Here is a 13,452-nt window from a genome sequence, read left to right as displayed (position 1 = left end):
CCATTGATGATGGCCGTCTCAGGGTTTGTGACTTCAGCTGGAGCACTTTCAGCTGAGGTGGTTTGAGTGGCCTAAGGCCTGAGAGGTTGTTCCAACCTCCTGTATCAAGTATGGTGTAGCATTGTGCGGAGGAAGTTCCACAGTTGTTCCAGAGTGATGCAAGAAAGGGATGAGACAAAGAGGCTGTAAAGTTACGTGTTTTTCCCCAAATAAAATTGAGGAGGAACTGATGACTCAAAGTTGTTTAGGGAATTAAGGAGATTTAATTAATTTAGAAATACACAGCTACAATGCTGATGACCTGATAGAAAGCTTATAATAAAAATAAGTATTTAATGAATTTAAGGATGCTGCTGTAAGTTTCTGAAATAGTCTGGTTCTGTTATTTGCTTCAATTTGCCATTCCTCAAAATGTACCTAGTAGTCTAGAGTATCTCTAAAGTACAGAACATTAAGGTGATAAAATATTAAATGTTTAATTTTTGACCTCTGTGTTACAAGCCACAGAGGCATAGGGATATGGTTGTAGATGAATAAATTTGTAAGCAAAACTTAGTTTTTTAAATAAGTGTTTGTTATAGGCCAGCCGATTTGCATATGCATGAGCTTAATGAAATCCTGCTTCAGTAAGTTGTAAACTCTCATTGAATCCAAAAACTATAGGCACTGAGTCCGTAATGAGAGTTCATGTGTGATGCCCTTTCTTTGATCCTGTTTATCTGTATGATTTCACAGACCCAAAATATATCCTAGCATTGAAATCAAATACATTGTATGCCACAAAGCTTTATTAAAGCGTTTATCCCATAAAATATCTTCGACCACTGTCTCAAATTCATTTCAAATTCTGCCACTTCCTTTTCCTCAGTCACAGTAAAACTTCAAAAATAATAAACAATGCAAGAAATGAAAATATAACGATAGAGAGGGATATGTAAATATGATCACTTTACCTACCTAAAATGAGAATAGCAGCAGGAACTCCAGGTATGTGTAGGTAGCCTGCACAGTTGCTGTGAATGTTGTGAAGACCTTCAAATCCCGCAACCATTTCCATGTTGGTGTGATACCATAACAGCTGCATACCGTGACACTGTTTCTTGGATGTAAATAATTGTGAAGTGAAAGAAGCCCTTTCTCGTTGCAGTTTACCTTTCAAGATAGTATTTGACTTCTTCATGAAGGGTGTTAAGATTCACTGAGGCAAGGAATGGATAGCCACCTTTACTGGTAGATAAGTCTCAGGAAGAACAATTTGAAGCAGGCTTTTTGGTGTTTTAGTGCTGCTGGCATTTTCATTTTAATATAGGGGGAATGTTGAACTCTGTCATAGGGAAAGCTGAAAAATGTTTTTTGTCAGGATCACTGGTATGATGCATAAAATATATATTTTTATTTATATATAAACTAATTAGTTTATTCAAACCCTGTTTTTTTTTCTCAGGCCTTTAAGTAAGTGTTTATGCTAATTGTGCTATTGGAAACAGCTTATCTAATTCTGTGAGGGGTAGTTCCATATTCACCCCATTGTTACCATCATATATTCAGTAGTCTTTTTCCATCAGTGTGAGTCAGTAGGAGTATATGGTCACCTTTTAATAAGCCATTTTCCTTTATTTTCTTCTAATTCTATTTTGTTGTGGTTAGATACTAATACTAGTAAGGTTTTAACTGATTAAAATACTAATGAAGTTAGTGAGAACTGCTTGAGTTTGTACACTTGATTACATGCTTAGCTATGCATAATTTTCACTGTATTAAGCTTTTTCTTTATTGTGTGATATTGGACTTTTAATATTTATTTAGACTGCAGAATTTAATGTAAGTCTCTCAGAGGAATCTTAGCACCTTCAATATTTGCTGCCTCAGCCTATTGGTACCCACCACAGCACTAGCAGCAAGCTTTTGTAACTTGTAGTATATGGTTCCAGTAATATAAAACCAAACTGTAGTCAGACTTCTTTCATATCTTCAACTTACTATGTATATTGGCAAATGAAAAGTCCATATGTTCTGTCCAACAGATGATTTTCATTGAACTCTCAATGTCCTTCCAAAATCAGACCTAACTGAGGCTGGAAGGGCATTTGAAAGGATTTGTGTAACTATCTTCTTTCAGTCACGCATTAACAGCCAAGCAAAGACATTAAGGATTTTTGTTTGTAACTGTTCTTAGGCAGGAATAGTTTTTTTAAAAAGTAAATGTTAAAGTGGAAATTGCTGGAGATTGTGTCAGTAAGAACTCCTAGGGATAGATTTACTTTTTTTTTTTTCTGAGAAACTTGCAGTAGGTCACAACATAGTTTCAGTGAGGTTACAGTCATCACTTTCATTTCTAAGATAAGATTTACAGTATACTGTATCTTATATGTATAGTTTTTATTTGAAAGTAAAGAAGCTTTTGGTTCATTCTTCTTTAGTGTACATGAGGGCTGCTGGATTTTCCTCATTCCTATGGTTGAGTATTTTACTGAAACACAAGTTTCTTGAAGCCAGTTATTCCTATCTGGGCAGAGATTACATGCTTGCAAGGACTTCAGTTAATACTATGTTTTACTGGAATACAGCAAAAAAGACATGTTAATAACTTTCCCTAGATGAAGAGAATCCCTTGAAAATCATAGACACAAATCACAGATCTGCTTCAGTTTTATGGCCACTTCAATTAGCCATCCTTTACATCTCAATAGTAATGCATTCTTTCCTTTGAAATTGCTCTTTTCCTCCAGTGGATTAAGAGTGCATTCATGTTCTAGTCTTCTGTTAAAAATGTAACCATCTATACAGTACCTGTTGAATTATTTGTTACTCACTCGTTCAAGGCAACTTTTAATTTAATGAAAACTTACTTTCTCTTGCAGCATAAGTTGGTGCACAATGCATAACATTTTACTGTCGTACAGTTGATTTGTAAACAGATTTTTAGGAGACTAATATTACCATTCAGAAGTACTTTAACAATTGAACATTAAGAAGTGCCTATTATAATTCACGTCTTATTGAGTTAATACACTAATCAGCAAGCAGTTATTCCATCATATTGCTTATCTATAAGGTGTGTGTACGCACACATGTACATGTGTTAATACAAGGAAAAGTTCTGGCCAAGAAAAATACAGACTTATTTTTATAATTTTTGGTATTCTTATATTCTTAATTTTATATTTTTATAAAAGAAGAATAAATGACTGAAGAGACCCAACTAAAGAGAAAGGAGTAAGATTTACCTATGGTTTGCATTAAAAAATCATGCTTATTTTGTTGGAACTATTCACTTTTCAAGAGCAAAAGAAATAATTGTGGTGACTTAATAGGCATAGTTTTTGAGATGTTAAAGTAGTAAATGGTTGGAGCTAAATGAAAGGTTACAAATATTCTGTAATGTCATTAGGATAATCCAGCCTCAAAATCATTTTTCCCTAACTATTGAGTAAACCGCTAATACTAACATTGTTATTTGTTTCTGTGGCTTGTTTAAAAGAAAAGAAAAAATTAAATGTAGGAGGGATGCGACTACTTTAGGGGCAAGACATGAGTGTAAAAACACTCCTAAATTTTTCTGATGATGCATGTTGAGAACTCTGCATACGGTAACTCTTGACTGAAGTAGCTAAACAATTTTTTTGTAACTAAAGTGTGTATGAAAAAAAGAAGTTGTTCTTGCTTTTATTAGTGAGATACTTGCTTAAATAAGTTACCAGAGTTTATAAATAGGAGTAATTTCAGAAAGTATCTGAGTAATAACTAACCACATTCTTAATTTGAGAAGAATTCTCAGCTGTCAATACAGCATTAGGTATAGAAGTTTTATATCTTTTTGTAAAAAGAATTCAGTATGACTAATATAATTCTGACTGTTAAAGAGAAAGTACATCCCAGTCTGAATTAAGCAACAATATATTTCAAAGGTGCTCTCCTTGTTGTTAATCTGAACACCTGAATATCTAGGATCTTTTGCTAGTAATAATAGGAGTTTTTTAAAAGGTTTTCTCTTCAGCAGCACTCTGAAAGCTTAGTTTGACACCTAAACTTTTATAAATAAGCATATATGAGAATTCTGCATACCGTAACTCTTGAACTACCTAAACTAGGTTTTGGTGACTAAAAAGTGTGTATGCAAAATGTTGCCCTTATTTTTCCCCTCTGATGTACTTTGTTTAAAAGCTGAGCTTCTCAAGCTTCAGTTGAGCTGTCTTTGTAATATCAAAGGTGAATACTAGTCAGTACAATGATTTTAAATAAATCTGAAAATCTCAGCATGAATGTGTAACAGACTTCATATCCTGAGAATTTACCTAGCTTTGCTTATCAAAGATATTTTTTTGAAGAATGATTTTTTTTGAATATAATAAATATAGGAAAACAGGTAAATTTTCTCCTGAAATCATTGAAAGTAGCATATAGTGTATTGCTTATTTGTGTGCTGTAGTTACTGGAGATCTGTCTATTAATATTCATAGCTGTGGAGTTGGTTCTAGAAAGGTATACACATAATGAAGTGAGTTACAGCTTAGGAACCATTGACTTCTCATGTAACTTATGTAAACGTTCACTTATCATACAGCCATTAATATTTTTTTTTGCAGTTTAATAAACCCTCTTTTAGACACAGCATTAATTTGATTAGTCTCTGCCTTTCTACTCCTCCTATGTCTTTCACTCCAGTTCTTCATACATAGATCATAAGTTCTGAAGTCTTTTCTCTCTTAAGAGTTTTAGGAAAGTTCTCTTCAGTCTTGCTCTTAAGGTTTTACCTCTTAACTCTTCATATAGATGTAGCAATCCTTAAGCGTCTCGCCTGTTCAGAATATTATTGGTAGTTAAGACTGGTTTTGTCAAATTGCTAATTTTTTTTTGATGACAGATTTGATCAACAGTATCTTCTTGTATTCCTTTAAGGAATGTCACTGTCAGCAGGATCTTCTCCTCTTCATTCCCCCAAAATAACTCCTCATACATCTCCTGCTCCTCGAAGAAGAAGTCATACTCCTAACCCAGCAAACTATATGGTGCCTACTAGTGCCTCTGCTTCTGTCGCTAATGCTGTGTCTCAGCCTCCATCTACTGGCCAGGTGATCCAGAAGGAAACAGTGGGTGGAACAACATACTTCTATACTGATACAACTCCAGCACCTCTCACGGGAATGGTATGTTTGCTTTTGATACTGAAGTGTATGGAGTTTCCAAATGCTGAGTTAGTTGATGTTACAGAGATTAATCTTAACACTCTGAAACTCTTACTTTGTATGAAGATTTGGCCATTTAACTGTTGTAATTGTTCTCCAAAATAATAAAAATAACAGTAATTTAAGGGCCAGAGAATGTATGTGTTTTTCATTTACTTCTGTGTAGAATTTTGGATTTTTTTTTTAATACAGCAATCAAAAGAAAACATTTTGTATCTCAGTGGATACATACATAATGACAAAACATCAGAAATCCAGATTGCTTTTTTCTTTATGATAGGTTAAATAACTCTCACATTTACAGCGGAGGGGAAAAGACAGTTAGAAAAACATAACAACTGTGTACATACATACAGCTCCCCCTTGCAGTTGTGAGTAGTGAATATCACATAAGGAAACTAATGTATCTGACAGTACATTTGTAATGTACTGTGCTTGAAGACTTTGTAGTTCAGTAGTTGACTAAAAGGGTGACGAAACTGTTTGTTTTCCCTATACTTAAGGATTTTAAACTGCTGCTTAAAATATTTTGTCTTCAGGTATTTCCAAACTACCACATTTACCATCCAGCTGCACCTCATGTTGCTTACATGCAGCCGAAAGCTAATGCACCTTCCTTCTTCATGGCAGATGAGCTCAGGCAGGTAAGATGATAAAGATTTTAAAGGAAAATTGCGTATTTTGGCAAAACCTATAAAACTACTAATAGTAGAAGAGAAATAGCCACTCATCTGTGCAGTCAGTTTTCCCTGTGGAGAATTTAAAAAATAAGTCCTATAACGGATGGAGTACAGCAGCGGGTGAGGGTGGGTTACAACATATGTTACTTCAATCTAACCTGCATGCCATGATTTACTATTCAGCTAAGTATTCTTACTTCTTGTGTATTGTCATTTACATAGCATTCCTTTAAGCTGTAATCCTATCCAGTTTTAAAGTCTTCCACTGAAATGAAAGTATATGCAGGTGTTAGTTGATGAGCCCTTTGCCGAGTGCTGGCTCGGACTGTTACTTATTTCAGCTTTACTGTACTAGGTGCTTCTGTCAGTGCTAGCTCTAGCAAATGTGTCTTCTGCAGCTCCTTCCTTCAAGGATTTGTATATTTTGTCATTAACGTTTTCAAGCTATTGGTCTTCTCCCTTGCCCTGGACATTTGCATCAACTCCTGATTTTAGGACAAGCAGCTGGTACTTCAAAGACAGTGTACTACTGTTAACTTACCAAAAATGATGAGCTGAATTAAAATGTTCAAAGCTTGACTTTGATTTGTTCTTCAGGAACTGATCAACAGACACTTAATAACTATGGCCCAGATTGATCAGGCTGATATTCCTGGTAAGTAAGTGTTTCTTATAAACTAAACTGTGACCATATTGCTCTGCAACCATACATACTCAACAGTAGTAACAACATCTTACAAAAACCCACCACCTGATGTTAGTTTATCATGAAGCCTTAATCATCAGCCTGGGCTGTGGATAACCAAAGTATTTCAGAGATTTGAAATTTCTTTGTTGTAGCTATTCTCTTTTTCTTCTGTAATTTTCTTGTTTTGAAATCTCTTAATGATTGGGAATACTTAAAATTGCTGAAAAGGAAAAAATATTAAGGTAATAAAGCCTCCTGAAGAACAGTATTATATTACTTTGAACATACGTGCATCCTTTAAAGGAATACCTAGTATTTTCAAAGGCTGCATATAAACTAGCAAATTTGTTTTGAAGTGAATTGCCTGGTATGTCAAAGAAGGCTTTGTACTAGTTGTCAACCAAGAGAAGCATATACTATTCCCTGTAATGTGGCTTTTGGAGAACTTAGTTGACTGTGTCCAACTTGATTTAAACATCACTTTTTTTGGTTGCAGTATCCTTACTTCCCAAATGTGTGTTTAGTATGGTAATGACACAGTAAAAAAATGCAGTTTAGTTTACTAATCCAGATGAAATACAAGTGTATGTCTTCTTGCAAGGCCAATCTTTTAATCTGATTTGTAAACCTTCAGCACCTCTTTCTCTCTTCTAAACCTGTATATTAAAACATGTAAGATTAAGATTTGCTTTTCTGTGATGAAAATCGGGTTCTTACAGTGGTATGAAGCCTTTCTGGTAATCAGTGCTTATTTATGAAACTGTGCATTAAAAAAACACCAAAGAAAGGTCATTCAGAAGGGTGAATGTTTAAGGTAGATGAGAAAATGGCAGATGGAACTGCACATCTATTCTGTTGATTTTACTTGGTGTAACTGTTTTTCTGAAGACAGTTACTTTAGCACTGTGGAATCTTTTCCAGGAACCTGTATATTGACATGGAAGCAAAAATAGTGGATTTTAACTTTACATGAACCTCAAAGATGATGCAAGGAATTTATGTATTAATAACAGTCATTTTAATCTTCTCTGCTGCTATAATAACTTTCTCGAAGTCAACTCATGCATAATATGTTTCTGTATATAAACTGATTTCAGCAGTTCCTGCGGAAGTGGACAGCTACCACAGTCTCTTTCCTTTGGAACCACTGCCACCACCCAATCGGATACAGAAAACAAGCAACTTTGGGTACATTACATCATGCTATAAAGCTGTAAATAGTAAAGATGACCTGCCATATTGCCTTCGGAGGATACATGGTGAGAAAAATTGAGTTGTCTTAATAGGGCTGGCATTCCTAAGCATGCTAGTCATATTTTAATGTCTGGTTGCTTTTCAGTAGTTCCAGAAGAAATGTTAAAGCAAAAAATTCTCCCCCCAAAAATTGCGTTTTAAACCATGGTTTTTGTTCTTTTCTAGGTTTTCGTCTTGTTAACACAAAGTGCATGGTATTGGTTGACATGTGGAAAAAAATTCAGCACTCAAATATAGTAACTTTGCGTGAAGTGTTTACCACTAAAGCGTTTGGAGAACATTGTAAGTGTTTTGATTTCCCCCTCCTGCCAATCGATGTGTTGAGACTTTTTCTAAATATGCTTGAGTTAGTAATTGTCACATGTTTCTATTTTTAAGCTCTTGTGTTTGCCTATGATTTTCACGCTGGAGGTGAGACTATGATGAGCAGACACTTCAATGACCCTAGTGCTGATGCCTATTTCACAAAACGAAAGTGGGGTAAGGAAGGTACATTATCATACGATATGTCTGTAAACTATTTCCAATTCTTAAGCAGAATATAGCTGGTCAGAAATAGTTGTTCAACTTAATTTTTTAGCTAATTGGTTCTGTCATATCATAAGCTGACTGGGATCAGAGAACTCTTCTTCATTTTCTATTTTAAAATTTCTGAATATATATATATTTTCTTTAAAAAACCAAAAGTGTAAGTAGAGTTAAAAGTTAAGGTAAAACTCTAACAATGAACAATTTACTTTTCTAGTCACATTTGACTTATGACTAGATTGCAAAACTGACATCAGTTTGTAAGGGCATTACAGTTCTTTGATAGGGAAATAAATTTGAACGGGATTGGGAGTCAAGAACTCTGGGGTCCTATTGCAGGTCTGTCACCAGGTGATACCTGACACTTACTGGAGGTATTTCCAAAGTTGTAAAAGACACATACTGTATTGATCTGATGCTTGCTGTTCAGGTGCACTCCACCTACAAATTCTTTTTTTCCTCATAAAGTATTATGAGGACTAATTAGACAGTGTGTTATTTAATGTTTTGAAATGTGAAGTACAAGTTAAGAAATGGATTGAAAAATCCCTGTAACATATTTTTCAGACACAAACTTCACATCATGGGTCTGATTTATTTTTTTTTTTCAGATCTATACTATGGCTTCAAAGGAGTCTCTAAAGCTACATCTGCATTCATAAATAAAATCTGTCGCAGCATGGTCTGTGGCTCCACAGGTCACTCAGCAGAGCTCATATCTATATGGTTAAAGCCTCTTACTCTCCAAAACAGTATGCTGCCAATCATACTGTCTCTTAAGACCAGTTCGTGGCCCATGCAGTCCCACATACTGCATCCAGGTGTTGTCTGGAACACAACAGGCCAAAGCTGTTAGTAAAGCCCAGTGCCATGCTGAGGAAGAGAGATGGTCACAGCTGAATGGAATCACAGAAAGACTTGGGGTGGGAAGATACCCTTGGAACTCATTTGGCCCAACTTCCTGCTTGATGTTGGACCAACCCTGAAATTAGATCCAGCCGTAGGGATGACCAGAAGACTATGACCTGGCCTTGCTTGTTTTATTAGCCTAGATGTTCCCTGAATATCTTTAGGCTGGCAAGTGTATGAAGAGAAGCAGAAGCTAAAGTTTCTTATTTCTTCTGCCTTTTGAAATTAGAACCTGTAGCTGTGAATTCATTCTGTTTCAAAGGTTGACATGGAAAACTTTACTTGGCTGTCTGGTAGTTCTGATAGAGTATAATGGATTGATGGTGTGTGAATACATTCAGATGCTTGTAGATCCCTTATGTACTAAATAATTCCCACTGGCTTTGCACTGAGCTGACCAGTGTAAGTGAGGTTTGAACTTGAGTTCCACCATTGGTTTTGGTGGTAATATCTCAGAGGAAGCTCTATTTTGACTCATCATACCCTGTGGCAAGTTAAAGAACACGATTACAAATTCAGTGAGCCTGATGTGAAACTAATTTGGCAGGATAAACTTGGAACACCTGCTGCCAGGTTAATAACTGTTATGTGCAGGACTAGACTTCTGAGTGTCTCCCTCCCACCCATGGTTTTCAATTTCCATGTAAATCAGTCCTTGTTGTGTTTTTGTACCTCTAGGGTATTATAGAAGAATGATGTCTGTTCTAGATAAAATAATAGAAGTTATAATAAGATTTTTGGGGACACATTCTTTTGTTACAATGGAAAAGAATTTTTTGCTTCTAGAAAGGGCAGTCATGTCTCCTTAATCTATCAAAGTTCTTTGAACAAAGATCCAGTAGATAAGATCTCAGGTTTTCAATGAAGTTTGTCAGTCTCTAAAAGAGTCTAAGTGACCATAAGAAAAAAAGAGAAAGTCCTCAAGTTAATAACTGGTTAGAAGAAGATAAGAAACAGTAAGAGTGAACAGTTGATTTTTACTGTGAAGGGAGATCACTGATGGGGTCTCACAAGAATATGTGCTGGGAGTTGTATTTCTTAACACATTCACTTGTTTGCGCTGAAGATAAATAAGTCTGGCAAAGTTTGCTGATAATACCAAATTATTTGGATTGTTAAAAACAAAGGCCATTTGTGATGGATTGCAGAAGGATCTTACAAGACTGGGACTCTTGGTAATAATCTAGCAGGTGATGCAATATAAACTGCTGTGATCAAGGGAAAATGTTAATTCTAGCTTTAAGCATAAAATGATGGCTTCTGTGGCTTTTCCCACTCAATAATAGATCTGGGGCTGAAGTTCCGTAGATTAAGGAAAATATTGTCCTCTTGCTGAATTTTTATACCTTGTGTTTTTATACCTGTCTAGAGTATTATAGAAGAATGTATGTCTTTTCAGGATGAAATAATAGAAGTTATAATAAAATTTTTGGGGACACATTCTTTTGCCACACTGGAAAAGAATTTTTTGCTTCTAGAAAGGGCAGTCATGTCCTTAAAAAAAAAAAAAAAGTCATTCCAGTAAATAGGACATGCATTGTTGGAGATAATTAAGAAAAGAATAAACAGTGAAATGGAGGATACTGTATTCAAGTTGTGGGAGCATCATAGACTCATGTCTGTAGTTGTGGTCCTCCTTACACATTTTGAAGGGTGTAGAGCAACAGCAAAGAAGTTGAGAAGAGGTGACAGGGATGGATGATCAAAGGCATGGAACAGCTTCTGTGTAAGAACAGCGAAGTGAAATAGTACTTTTCATGCTCTTAAAGACAGACAGGAATATGATGAGGTTAAAAATGATTGGAATATGGTAGATGTCTCAAAAATCATCAGAGATAAAGACAAAAGGAATAAGCATCAATAGTTTGCTATTTCTTCCAGTCTAAAACTAGTGACTGACAAATGAAACTAGCCAGGTAGCAAATAAAAAACCTGTGTAAAGATAATTAAGCCATGGAACTTTGTCAGAGGTTACTCTGGACATTTGCCTGGGTTCAAGGGGAAAGTGGGCTTACTCATGGTGAAGAAACACTTGGACTGCTAACTGCAAAGAGACTATCTCTAGCTCAAGAGTTCTCCGAGCTGCAAATCATCGGAGGCTAGTAGAATATTCTATTTGTTTATGTTCATATGCTCAGGTATCTGTTGCAGGCTGCTTTTCTGATTTTAGTGTATGTGTCCTTGAAACAGACTACTGGGCTATCTGAACCATTTATTTGACCTACTACAGCTTCTTTCTGTAGGCAGAGATGGTCTTTGAAATTGGAAACAACATCAATTTCTGTTGAGCCAAATCAAAGTATTTAATTAAAATGAACTGTTGCAGCAGAACTTAGAGGGATATGTAAGGGAGATAACACTCTCCTGCCTGTGGCACTTCTCATTACCTGCTCTTCCAGTCTTTTTATGAGATAAATTAGAAAAAAAGTCACCGGAAATCCCCAAATTTTGCCAAATCTTTCTGCACATCTTTGCTTTGGCCTTTCTTTTTTGGTAACTGCTGCTTTCTAGACTGGTCTTCAGTAGAAAGAGCAATTTGAGAGAAAATAAGATTGCATACCTATAACTTGATTTCTCAGAATTGCCTGCCTTCACGGATCCTTTCTCCATCCCCTCACAGAGTTTCTTGGCCGTCTGCCTGCCTAGAGGAGACTCCCAAGAGAAGCAGGGGAATGGATGGAAGTTGGGTACTCTGCAGCATGAGGCCCAGATTAGTACAATTGCTTTTAAAGGTTTTAGGAGGCACAACACTGTGAACCTGATCAGTGAACTCAGAATTTGATTTCAGGTATGCAACCTTATTTATGTTGAACACTCCAGTTGGCATCACGAGACTTTGACAGTTAAAAGATGAGGATTATGGTTTACATAGCTGTCTTGCATGTCACTAGTGTCAGTGTGGTCAGTCTCGGTTTTTTCTTTTTGTTTTTGCCATATTATTTACAGACCCTGTAACAGAACTACTTTGGAAGGGATTTGGTGTGGGGGGGGAAAATAGCAGCTCATGTTTATTTTTATACTGTAAACTAATGTCTTTGTTAGTACTGAATGCTATAGAATTTATTGCTTGTGGTCTTTATGCAATGAAATATCCTCTTTCTTCAGGTGGTACAGTGTGATAATTTGATATTGTTCTGTCATATTTTACTAAATTTACACAAGTTTTAAAATCAGGAGCCTGACTTTTCAGTTAGTTGTTACTTGGAGGACATTTATTTGAAAAGTTCCTTTTTGTTTGATTCTTATTCCTCATATTTCCTCAATGCACTTATTTCTATCAAAAGTATCTAAACATTAAATCTGTTGTTCTGGAACCTGTTGGTTTTCTTCCACCTTTCTGATATTTCTTAACTTCAGATTGTTGTACATGTTAGTGCATTTATCTCTGCGGAAATGTTGTTCTCCTTAAATTAGCAAGTTAACCCAAAATTGTTGAAATGTTGTCTTTACCAGTCCAATAATTAAATGGTAAACCACATTCTGAATGTATGTACTTTAAAACTGCCAACTAGAAAATCCTGGCAAATTAACAGTAACTATGCACTGGTGCCTGCAAGTTTGTTTTTTTTCTTTCTTTGTCCTGATGAGTGTTTGTGGTTGGCAGAGATAAGCATGCCTTTGATATGTCCTTTGGTCTGTTTATTAAAAATGTTCTGAGTAACTAAACATTGGTGTACATGCTATTAATAGTTTTCAGCACCACAGATTCTGCTTTTCAGCAAACAAACACTGTCTAATGAAGATAGGCAAGTTTCCTGGACCTTGTTTACCTTTGGACACATTAATAGTAATATGTAATGCACAAAAATGGACTTCACTGCTGACAACAGTTTTTGCATCCCCAGTTGCTGTATGTTTTTTTCATAAAAAACCTCTTCCATTGAAAAACCAAATGTTGTGTACTTACTGTGATGAGCAGAAAGAATATGTGAATATTGAAAGTCAACGTGATATTGTTGATGACAAAATATGTAACCAATAATTATCCTAAAATACCTTTGCCAAAAACTGCAACTTTTTCAAAGTAAATTCAAGTTTTCAGTATCTTCAGATCTTTTACAAAGTGTGGTGCTGTGCTAGCAGTTCAGAACCTTTCTGTATATTGAAAATTGGGAAACGTAAAACCAAAGCCCAGGTTTCCCTGGAGAAAGGGAAGAAGTGAAGGCTACTGTATTTGACTTTTCAGTACTTTAACTCAGGAACAGCA

At 35.6% G+C, this 13,452-nt stretch overlaps 1 protein-coding gene across 11 annotated transcripts in view; it reads left to right on the top strand.

Moving 5' to 3' along the window:
• Nucleotides 1-13,452, top strand: part of PAN3 (poly(A) specific ribonuclease subunit PAN3) — an 81,975-nt gene that overhangs the window by 48,068 nt on the left and 20,455 nt on the right. For 4 of the 11 annotated variants that reach the window (XM_055802715.1, XM_055802717.1, XM_055802711.1 and 1 more), the window contains 6 exons: nucleotides 4,900-5,147; nucleotides 5,726-5,830; nucleotides 6,464-6,521; nucleotides 7,652-7,813; nucleotides 7,974-8,090; nucleotides 8,187-8,297. In XM_055802715.1, the coding sequence (XP_055658690.1) occupies nucleotides 4,900-5,147; nucleotides 5,726-5,830; nucleotides 6,464-6,521; nucleotides 7,652-7,813; nucleotides 7,974-8,090; nucleotides 8,187-8,297 (801 nt within the window). Of the gene's footprint in view, nucleotides 1-4,899; nucleotides 5,148-5,725; nucleotides 5,831-6,463; nucleotides 6,522-7,651; nucleotides 7,814-7,973; nucleotides 8,091-8,186; nucleotides 8,298-8,947; nucleotides 9,342-13,452 lie in introns of those variants that run through there. The other 7 variants (XM_055802716.1, XM_055802713.1, XM_055802719.1 and 4 more) reach the window with 5 other exon arrangements.

Source organism: Falco peregrinus, chromosome 4, assembly GCF_023634155.1.
Source record: "Falco peregrinus isolate bFalPer1 chromosome 4, bFalPer1.pri, whole genome shotgun sequence".
In the NCBI taxonomy this organism is placed as follows: Eukaryota; Metazoa; Chordata; class Aves; order Falconiformes; family Falconidae; genus Falco; species Falco peregrinus.
This window is presented reverse-complemented; position numbering and strand designations above follow the sequence as displayed.